Source organism: Rana temporaria, chromosome 4, assembly GCF_905171775.1.
Source record: "Rana temporaria chromosome 4, aRanTem1.1, whole genome shotgun sequence".
NCBI classification, from domain to species: Eukaryota; Metazoa; Chordata; class Amphibia; order Anura; family Ranidae; genus Rana; species Rana temporaria.
The window spans coordinates 1,859,210-1,870,220 of record NC_053492.1 but is presented as its reverse complement, the minus strand read 5'-3'; the positions used below and the strand labels follow the sequence as shown (position 1 = coordinate 1,870,220).

Here is an 11,011-nt window from a genome sequence, read left to right as displayed (position 1 = left end):
CCAGCAACAATTCTAGCACTAGATCTCCTCTGTAAATCTAAACTGGTAACCTGTAAAAAATTTCAAATCGTTGCCTATGGAGATTTTTAAGTACCGAAGTTTGGCGCCATTCCATGAGTGTGCGCAATTTTAAAGCGTGACATGTTAGGTATCTATTTACTTGGTGTAACATCATATTTCATATTTTACAAAAAAATTGGGCTAACTTTACTGTTTTAAATTTTTTTTAATTCATGAAACAATTTTTTTCCCAAAAAAAGGCGTTTGAAAAATTATTGCGCAAATACCGTGCAAGATAAAAGGTTTCAATGACCGTCGTTTTATTCCCTAGGGTGTCTGCTAAAAAAACATATATAATGTTTGGGGGTTCTGCGTAATTTTCTAGCAAAAAAATTATGATTTGTACATGTAGGAGAGAAGTGCCAGAATAGGCCTGGTATGGAAGGGTGTATAACTGCCCGGTATGGAAGAGGTTAATGAAGGAACGTGCAAGTATGGCACAAACTGCCGCTTCAAACACACATGTTCAGGATGCGGAGGTAACCACGCTCTGTCCAAGTGTTTCAAGCGTGGCAAGAACCGTCCCGGAGAGTCTGCGGGTAAGGGGAATGACTGCGGTTCGGGTGGGAAGGATGCTGCCCTTCCTCAATAGATATCCTGATAGGCGCACGGCAAGGTTGCTGGAGGAGGGCTTTGCTAGCGGTTTTCGAATCCCCTGTTCAATTTCAGTTATTCCCCCAGAGGCAAAGAATTTGAGGTCTGCCTTACTGCATCCTTCAGTGGTTTCGGAGAAACTGGCCAAGGAGGTGCATTTTGGGAGGATGGCTGGGCCGTTTACAACGGCTCCGTTTAGGGACTTGGTGGTTTCCCCACTGGGGGTGGTTCCCAAGAAGGAACCGGGCAAGTTTTGCTTGATACACCACCTGTCTCTCCCAAAGGGCGGTTTGGTTAACGATGCCATCGCGCCAGAGGAGTGTAAAGTGTCTTACATGTCATTCGACGCTGCGGTTTCGTGGCTGCGAAGGTGTGGGTGGGGCGCCCTCAGATGTGTTGTCAGCTTTTCAGTTGTTGGGATGCACTTGGGATGGGGCATACTATGTGGATCGTTGTTTGCCCATGGGTTGCTCCATCTCTTGCACATTGTTTGAGACCTTCAGCTCCTTTTTGGAGTGGGTAGTGCGCGACGCTTCGGGGCTCAGCTCGATTATCCATTACCTGGATGATTTCTTGTGCGTGGGCCCTCCGGGGTCGAATGCATGCTCAGTCTTGTTAGGCACGTTGCAGTATGTGACGGATCGTTTCGGGGTCCCCTTAGCACCCAAAAAGACGGAAGGCCGCACGACGTCCATTGTTTTCTTGGGCATTGTGTTGGACTGTGGATGGAGTGTCGACTCCCGGAGGATAAGCTGGAGGCTTTGAAGGAGGAAGTACGGGGGATTATTGGGCTGTGGAAGATTCAACTGCGCAAGATGCAGTCGCTGCTAGGTAAGTTAAACTTCGCCTGCAGGATAATCCCCATGGGTAGGGTGTTTTGCCGCAGGTTGTCGGGAGTGACAGCTGGCGTGCGGACTCCGACTCATTTTGTGAGTCTCAATGGTGAACACAGGGCTGACTTGAGGGTCTGGCACGAGTTTTTGGAGTCCTTTAATGGACAAGCTTTGTGGATGTCTGGGCCTGTTAGCAACTTCGACTTGGCGCTGTTTACGGATGCTGCGGGCTCTACGGGGTATGGATCGTTTTGCCAAGGTAACTGAGCGCGGAGTCCTGGCCAAACACGTGGAAGGAGGTGGGGTTCTTGAAGAACTTGGTACTCCTGGAACTGTTCCCGATCGTAGTAGCGCTCGAGCTGTGGGGAGAGTCTTTTCGGAATTCGAAAGTGCATTTCAATTGCGACAACTTGGGGGTGGTGCAGGTAGTGAATCGCATTTTGGCGGCATCCCCATCAGTGGTGAGTTTACTGCGTCATTTAGTGCTGCGATGCTTACACTTGAATGTATTCATTTATGCCGTACACCTTCCGGGGGTCGAGAACACTTTGGTTGACGCTTTGTCTCGTTTTCAGTAGGACAGGTTCCAGGAGTTGGCACCAACAGTGGAGCTACACTGAGTTCCCTGTCCCGACTGGATGTGGAACATTGCTTTGACAGTGCAGCACGGTGGATCCAGCGGTCGGTGAGTGAGGCTACATGGAATGCCTACTCAAAGGTATGGCGGGAATGGATAGCTTTGGCTCAGGGACTGGGGATTGCCCCGGTTGGGCACAAGGCTGGTATCGCTGTGCTGTATTTTCTTACCTTGAAGATGGAGCAAGGGGTCTCGGTATCTGCGATCGATCGGTTGATGGCAGGTTTGACTTCTTTAAGTGGCACGGGGTAAGGGACTATACTAAGGAATTTTGGGTAAAGCAGGTGGTAAAGGGGTACAGGAAGGGTCGCAAGGTTAAGGATCAACGTAGGCCAGTTTCGTTTGGTATGCTGCAGAACCAGTTTCTGCATTTACACTCAGTATGCTCGTCGGTGTACGAGTGTGCACCTTTCAAGGCCGCTTTTGCGCTGGCTTTTTTCGGGGCGCTGAGGGTGGGTGAACTGGTCAGTCCTTCGAAAGGGGAGCAAGGCGGTCTGTTGGTTCAGGATGTGGAGTGTTTGGAGGGAGCGGTGGGAGTTTGGGTGCGTAGGTCAAAAACGGACCAGGGGGGTAAGGGCATGCGGCTCCAGATGTTTAGCGTTCCGGGAGCAGAAATCTGTCCTGTATGGGCGAGAGAGAGAGAGACTTGTAAAGCGCAACCCATGCGAACTGAATCGCCTCTGGGCGTTGTATCCATTTCATGGGTAATGAACCCCTTGACCTCAGAAGAGATGGGTTTTAATCTTTCTCCTGAAGGCCAAGTGGTCCGACTCCAGTCGGATGGTGGTTGGTAGTGCATTCCACAGGCGGGGTCCTTGGACTGCAAATCTTCGATCTCCTTTGGACTTGTATCTGGCTTTGGGTATCTGGAGGAGGTTTTGATTGGTGGATCACAGAATGCGATTGGGGTTATGGGCTTTTATTTTTTCGCATAGATATTGGGGGGCGTTGCCTTGAATACACTTATGTATTAGACAGAGTTCCTTGAAAGTGATTCTGTCTTTTACTGGCAACCAATGAAGGGATCTCAGTGAAGGTGAGATTGATTCCCATGTTTTTTTCCGGTCACTAGTCGAGCGGCCGTATTTTGAACGACTTGCAGACGAGTGATTTGGAATTTGGGGAGTCCTAGATAGAGGGCATTTGCGTAGTCAAGTCTGGAATTGATGATTGTTCCCACCCCGACTGCAATGTCCTCTTTCGGGATAAAGGGCGTGAGTCTGCGTAGTAGGCGCAGCAGATGGTGGGATCCACTGACTACTGACCCTATTTGTGCATCCATTGTCATGTAGGTATCGAAAAGGACTCAGAGACTTTTGACTTTGGTGCTAGGGGTGATAGTTTTAACCAGAATTGGTCTCGGAGTCCATGTTGATGCGGGGTGATTTTTCCGGTTAGCGTAAAACAGGAGAAGTTCTGTTTTCGAACCATTGAGTTTAAGATAACTGTTTGTCATCCAGTTATCTATTAGAGTGAGGCATTTCTCTAGTCCAAGAGAATGATCCTTTTTGTTGCAGATGCGGAAATACAGTTGTGTGTCGTCTGCATAGGAGTGGTAAAGTAACTTCTGGTTACTGATGATTTCAAAGAGGGGGCGAAAAAAGATATTAAACAATACGGGCGATAAGGGAGATCCCTGAGGGACTCTGCATGACACCGTACGTTTTTCAGACGTTTTTTTCTTTCGTTCCATGCGTCCTGGACGAACTGGGTCCTTTTTTATGGGTCGGCGTTGTCGAGATTCCAGTTTGTAGCTGTGTTTAGAAAATGTTTGGTGGTGGCAGGGTATGACCCAAAAGATTATGCTGCGCATTCATTCCAGATCGGGGCCGCTACGGAAGCCGCTCGGGCTGGGTTGAATGCAGACATGGTTAAAAGGATCGGGCGATGGGACTCGGATAGATGTAGGATCTACATTCGTCCACATTTACTGCATGAGTAGTTGGGAGTTCATTGGTTTTACAGGTTCTTTGTATTAAAAAAAAAAGAGGGGGGGTCCTCGAGAAGTTTGATGTGTGTTCTGTTTGATGTTTTTTCAGGTGGTTAGAGCAGCCTGGTTTGGATCCTTGGCCACTCATAAGTTTTTTGGGGGGCCAGACGGGCTGATGAACGGCCCAATGAGGGGCAGCTAGGTATCCCCTTACGAGAAGCTCAGGTCAGATGGATTGGGGTACCGGGCAAAACTTTGTGCGCCTGGACAGAGCACCCGATGTCTTGGTACTCCATGCGGGAGGTAATGACATGGGGGCCAGGTCTATGCACCAATTGATAAGGGACATGAAGTACGATTTCCTCAGGCTACGCTCTTTGTTCCCGGGGATGCTTATTATTTGGTCCGTCATGGTGGGCAGAACGGCTTGGAGGTGGGCTTGGTCGGTGGAGAAGGTTAATAAGGCTCGGGTAAAGGTTAACAAGGAGGTGGGGAGGTTCTTTATTCGCAACGGTGGTTTGGTGGTTCGCCACAGGGAGCTGGAGGTGAATACCTGGTGGTATCTGCGGAGGGATGGGATTCACCTCAATGACGTGGGCATTGATCTGTGGGCTCTGGGATTGCAGGAGGGAATCCAGAGGGCCCTGAGGGTTTGGAGGTGCTCGCAAGGATAAGGCTTTACCCTTGTGAGCTGTGGCAGTGTTGGGTCTATGGAAGACGAGGAAAGGCTGGAAGTTGGGGTAGGTAAAAGGTTGTACCCATAGGTGGTATGGTGGTTATTGGGTACCTTTCGGTTAACGAGGGTTAACCAGGAAGGGGTTAAAATGTTAGGTCACTGCGGACGGTTGTACTGCCTCTGAGTCGGTGTCTTGCACTGAGGCCTAGGTAATAATTGTTTTCCCAAGGGGCCAAGTTGAGAGGGGTGGTCTTCTAGACCACCAAGTATTGGAAATATGTATAAAGTTATTTAAACAGTTATTTATGTTAAATTTTGAAATGGTTAAATAAAAAAGGCCGGAAGGCCAATTTTACTCCACAATATGGTCCCTTGTATCATTGGGGTTTGTGGGGTAAGGTATTAGAGGTTTGGGGTCATAGAGATAGTGGGTAATGTGTCACTAGGATCGGTCCTTAACATGCCATGATATTTATCCTTGTATAACACAGAACTGTACAGTAATAATGAAGAAATCTACAGAGAATGAGACAAGAAGGAGAAGATCCCCGAGAATCCAGAATCCCATCACCATCCCCCCACCTCCATCCCCGATCCCTACAAGACTCAACATACAGAAGATTCTAGAAGTCACCAAGAAGATGATGGAGCTGCTGACAGGAGAGGTGAGGAGGATTCTGGGAATTCTGGGACATTATCCAGTAACAGACAAGGGGTGTGTCTGGATGGTGACTGTATCATTGTGTGTTTCAGGTTCCTATAAGGTGTCAGGATGTCACTGTCTATTTCTCCATGGAGGAGGGGGAGTATTTAGAAGGACACAAGTATCTCTACAAGGACGTCATGATGGACAATCAGCCGCCCCTCACATCACCGGGTAAGAGGAGACTTTATTGTAAAGGAGAGAGCAGTACGGGGGCTCCACCTAGATCCCCCATCATCTGATAAACACATATAGCTGGATTCAGAAAGATTTACGCCGGCGTATCGGTAGATACGCCGATGTAACTCTGAATCTGCGCCGTCGTAAGTTTAAGTGTATTCTCAAACTGAGATACACTGAAACCTAGCTAAGATACGACAGCCTGCGCCGTCGTATCTTAGGATGCAATATTTAGGCTGGCCGCTAGGTGGTGCTTCCGTTGAGTTCGGCGTAGAATATGTAAATCCCTAGATTTCACGAACGTACGTGCGCCCGTTACGGTAAAGATACGCCGTTTACGTAAGAGATACGCCGCGTTAAGATTAAGCTGCCCCCTAGGAGGCATAGTCAATGTTAAGTATGGCCGTCGTTCCCGCATCGAAATTTGAAAATTTTACGTTGTTTGCGTAAGTCGTCCATGAATGGGGCTGGACGTAATTTACGTCCACGTCGAAACCAATACGTCCTTGCGGCGTACTTTGGAGCAATGTACACGGACGGCGCATGCGCCGTTCGTAAAAAACGTCAATCACGTCGGGTCATGAGTAATTTACATAAAACACGCCCCCATCCTCATTTGAATTAGGCGCGCTTACGCCGGCCACATTTACGCTACGCCGCCGTAAGTTAGGAGGCAAGTACTTTGTGAATACAGTACTTGCCTCTCTGACTTAAGCGGCGTAGCGTAAATACCATACGCTACGCCGCCTTAAAGATGCGGCGCTCTACTTGAATCTGGCCAATAGAAACAATGTATTCAGTCTCAGGAGATGGGAGGCAGCGGTGTGAGATCTCTGCAACTTGTCTCAAGTAAACATTTAATCTTACACTGATTACTGAATACCAATATTATGAGTCCTGACCCTTACACTGTATAATTTATTTTGTACATTATATACTCCTGACCCCTGAGAGAAAAGCCCATGGTGATTGTGCCCCTGGAGTGGCAGTCCAGGGGTGCCGTACTTGCACAAGTGTTTGAGAGGGCACTTCGAGTGTGGCACCTTGGTTACGTCACCACAACACACTTTTTTCACACCTGCCTCTAGGGCTGGGACCAGAGGAATTTTTAAAACCGGGCCAGAGGGCCGGCCATCGTATTGCACGATGGTCACTTTCACTCTCCCTCATCTTCCTTCTCCCCCACTTTCTTTTTATTTAACCCCTGTGTGCGTCACTTTATTGTATTCTTTTGTTGGTTGTCTTACACGTTTTTCACAGTGTGATTAGTAGGGTGTGGGTCCTCGGGCCTGCCCTGAACGTCTTGGGAGTGGGTGGACATGGCCTTCTGCTTCGGAAGACCTTCCAGGGAACGGGGTCTGTCTGTTTTCAGCCAGATGGACCAAGTGAAGTACCTCAGTCCCCGTCTGGAGCCTAACGCCCCGGGGGATCAGGGTAAGGTCCTTTCTAGTGGAGGACAGTGTAAACACCTGTTGCACGTTTTGTGTCACTCTTTATGTGTGTGCACTTTTTTTGACACGGGGTGGAGTTTTTGGCTGTGTTTCACACGCCATGGGCTTTTCAAAAAAATAAATTAAAACAATTATATACTCCTGACCCCTGCACTATATACTCTATATTGTACTTTACATCATTCTGATACTATATAGTCCTATCTGTTGTGGCTTATACAATATGTTGTATAAGCCACAACATAGTCCTGAATTCTGGACTTCTGCTCTCTACCCACTGCTATACATACACATAATGGGCCGGATTCAGATAGGAGATACGCCGTCGTATCTCCTGATACGCCGTCGTATCTCTGAGTGCCGGCCGTCGTATCTATGCGCCTGATTCAGAGAATCAGTTACGCATAGATATCCCTAAGATCCGACTGGTGTAAGTGTCTTACACCGTCGTATCTTAGGCTGCATAATAACGCTGGCCGCTAGGTGGCGCTTCCGTATAGTTACGCGAGGAATATGCTATTTTTTTACGTCGTTTGCGTTAGGCTTTTTCCGGCGTATAGTTACCCCTGCTATATGAGGCGTAGCTAATGTTAATTATGGACGTCGTTCCCGCACCGAGTTTTGAAAATGTTATGTCGTTTGCGCAAGTCGTTCGCGAATAGGGCTTTGCGTAAGTTACGTTCACGTCGATAACAATGCGGCTTTGCGGCGTAACTTCGAGCATGCGCCGTTCAGAAAAAAACATCAAATACGCGGGGTCAAGTAAAAATTTAAATAAAACACGCCCCCAACATCTCCATTTGAATTAGGCAGGCTTACGCCGCCACACATACGTTACGCCGCCGTAACTAAGGGCACAAGTTCTTTCTGCATACGGAACTTGCGCCCAAAGTTAGGGTGGCGTAACGTATCTGAGATACGTTACGCCAGCAGAAAGATCCGCTGATCTTTCTGAATCTAGCCCAATACGTATTCTCTTTTGTTACACCCATTTTCTACCAGCTGGACATTTTATATCTGATGATTTGATTGGAGCACAGACTTTTACATGGTGATAATAATGTGATCACATTCTAAAATTTTGGAACCTTAAACAGAATGTCATAATGGGGGAGGAGTCAATAACCCAATGATGGAGGTCTTCAGGATCAGTCCAGTCTTCATCTTGGTTTTTCTCGCCCCATCCTCACTCTCTGTTATTCATGACTAAATCATGGACTAAATAAGGAAGTGCAGGACTTCTTGTGTTGGGAAGATGGCAATGAGTGATAGAGGGGGAGGGGACACTCGTCCTATAATCCCCTCATCACTGTCACTCCTATATAAGACAGTTCTCGTTGTTTCCTCACTCTCTGACTAAGGTCCATGAATAAAGAAATGATCTGGTAGGAGATCAGAGGAGCCATTTACTAGTTACCTTGAGGGGGGAATTATAAGATCCTCAGTGACAAAGCTGCCTGATGTGGGCGGAGTCCTGGTTTAGGGGAACCAATCAGCTCATGTCTAGTAATAATCTTTGTATTTCTATTTTAGTAGATGGATGGGAGATGAGGAAAACCTCAGAGGATTGTCTCACTTTGTCTCCAGACTGTGAAGTAGAAGATGAGGACATCACACAGTATAGTCCAGGAGAAAACCTGACTACCTCAAATGTCCATCCGGCACCACACAGTGTAGATGGACCATCGTATTCCTCTTATCCTGAGGAACCTCAGACTGTGAGGGACGGTGCCGTCCTTCCAACAGAGAAGAGGTTTTCCTGTACTGAGTGCGGGAAGTGTTTTTCTTCTAAATCCAATCTTAATATTCATAAAATGTCTCACACAGGGGAGAAGCCGTATTCCTGTCCTGAGTGCGGGAAATGTTTTTCACGGAAGTCCAGTCTTTACAGACATCAGAGATCTCACACAGGGGAGAAGCCACATTCCTGTCCTGAGTGCGGGAAATGTTTCTCAAGGAAGTTCCATCTTTATAGACATCAGAGATCTCACACGGGGCAGAATCCATATTCCTGTCCTGAGTGCAGGAAATGTTTTTCACAGAAGTCCTATCTTTCCACACATCAGAGATCTCACACGGGGGAGAAGCCGTATTCCTGTCCTGAGTGTGGGAAATGTTTTTCACAGAAGTCCTATCTTTCCATACATCAGCGATCTCACACGGGGGAAAAGCCATGTTTCTGTCCAGAGTGTGGTAAATGTTTTTCATTGAAGGCTAGTCTTTCCAGACATCAGAGATCTCACACGGGGGAGAAGCCGCATTCCTGTCCTGAGTGCGGGAAATGTTTTTCAGAAAAGTCCCATCTTTACACACATGAGAGATCTCACACAGGGCAGAAGCCGTATTCCTGTCCTGAGTGCGGGAAATGTTTTTCACAGAAGGTTAGTCTTTCCACACATCAGAGATCTCACACGGGGGAGAAGCCGTATTCCTGTCCTGAGTGTGGGAAATGTTTTTCAGATAGGTCCCATCTTTACACACATGAGAGATCTCACATGGGGGAGAAGCCGCATTCATGTCCTGAGTGCGGGAAATGTTTCTCACGGAAGTCCAATCTTTACATACATCAGAGATCTCACACGGGGGAGAAGCCGTATTCCTGTCCTGAGTGCAGGAAATGTTTTTCACGGAAGTCCCATCTTTATAGACATCAGAGATCTCACACGGGGGAGAAGTCGTATTCCTGTCTTGAGTGAGGGAAATGTTCCTCACTGAAGTCCTGTCTTCCTGTACATTAGGGATCCCACACAACCCTCAAGGTGTATTAGTGAGTGTGGGAAATGTCTTGTATATGAATGTTGCTTGACATCACAGCTCTCATGTGGGGAAGAAGCACACCCTGATATACACCTCAGATATACTCCATGGCTGATCTTTTTTTAATTCAATAGATTTTTATTGGATAAAGTGAACTCCTGCGCTGTCTAAAAAGTGAAGGGAAGGGGGACAGAGGGCAAACTAGAAATACTGCTGCAAATATAAAGGTCTACCTCGATAGACTAAGGTGAAGCAAATGTAACAGATAAAATATTTGCGCTAATAATGAAATTACAAAGTGACTGGTGAGGATAATACTGCTGTATTATCCTCACCAGTCACTTTGTAATTTCATTATTTATTTTCAATTTCTGTCACACACCCTACAGCGCAAATATTTTATCTGTTACAATAGATTTTTATTAATAATTTTAAAGTTATACAGTAGTAGATAATAAGACAGTGTGGTACATTATACATAAGGTGAAATAGTATACATTTGCGAGTACATAGATAAAGTGGCAGGTAGATAAAATGAACACATATAACAAAGGAAAAAAGTGCGCTACTGAATGTACAATACAATGTGACTAATAAGTGGGTGAAATGTCCCTGAAAAAAAAAAAGGCTGAACAAAGTCCTATCCGGGAGACATTGCAGTGGTTTCCATTAAAAGGTGGCGTTTATTCAGTTAGTGACATACTGACATCAACTTTAAAACAGTTCAAACACACTGCACACTTAAAAATCCTTGAGATTGAAAAAAGCGTGTGTGTAGTGACATCCAGCTTCGGTGCAGACCAATCAGCTGGTGAGCGTGGTGACGTCAGCGATGCTAGGCTCCACTAGGTGGGGAATTCAACGTCCTGGTTCCTGAGTGTCCTGGAGAAGGTAGCACTGGAACAGTCACCTGGATGCAGTGATCGACATCTCCACTGAGTGCCCGACTGACCCCTAGTGGGTCCAACTTTCTGGTAAGCGGCCATCCTTTTCTTGATGCATCAGGATTGATGTTTTCTACCAGCCAATTCATCTGCAGCAGTACTCATTGAGAAGAGTCAAAGTTCTGTGAATTAACCCTTAGATGTCTCCTGGATAGGACTTTGTTCAGCCTTTTTTTTCCAGGGACATTTCGCCCACTTATTAGTCACGTTGTATTGTACATTCAGTAGCGCACTTTTTTCCCTTGT

The 11,011-nt window shown here is 46.8% G+C and overlaps 1 protein-coding gene across 1 annotated transcript; it reads left to right on the top strand.

Moving 5' to 3' along the window:
- Nucleotides 1-1,379: 1,379 nt before the first annotated feature.
- Nucleotides 1,380-9,733, top strand: LOC120935214 (zinc finger protein OZF-like; the record flags this gene model as incomplete). Its single annotated transcript, XM_040347381.1, has 3 exons — nucleotides 1,380-1,746; nucleotides 2,066-2,205; nucleotides 8,780-9,733. Coding segments are annotated over exons 1-3 (1,461 nt in total), but the record flags the coding sequence as incomplete, so codon positions are not given.
- Between the last annotated feature and the right edge of the window lie 1,278 nt (nucleotides 9,734-11,011).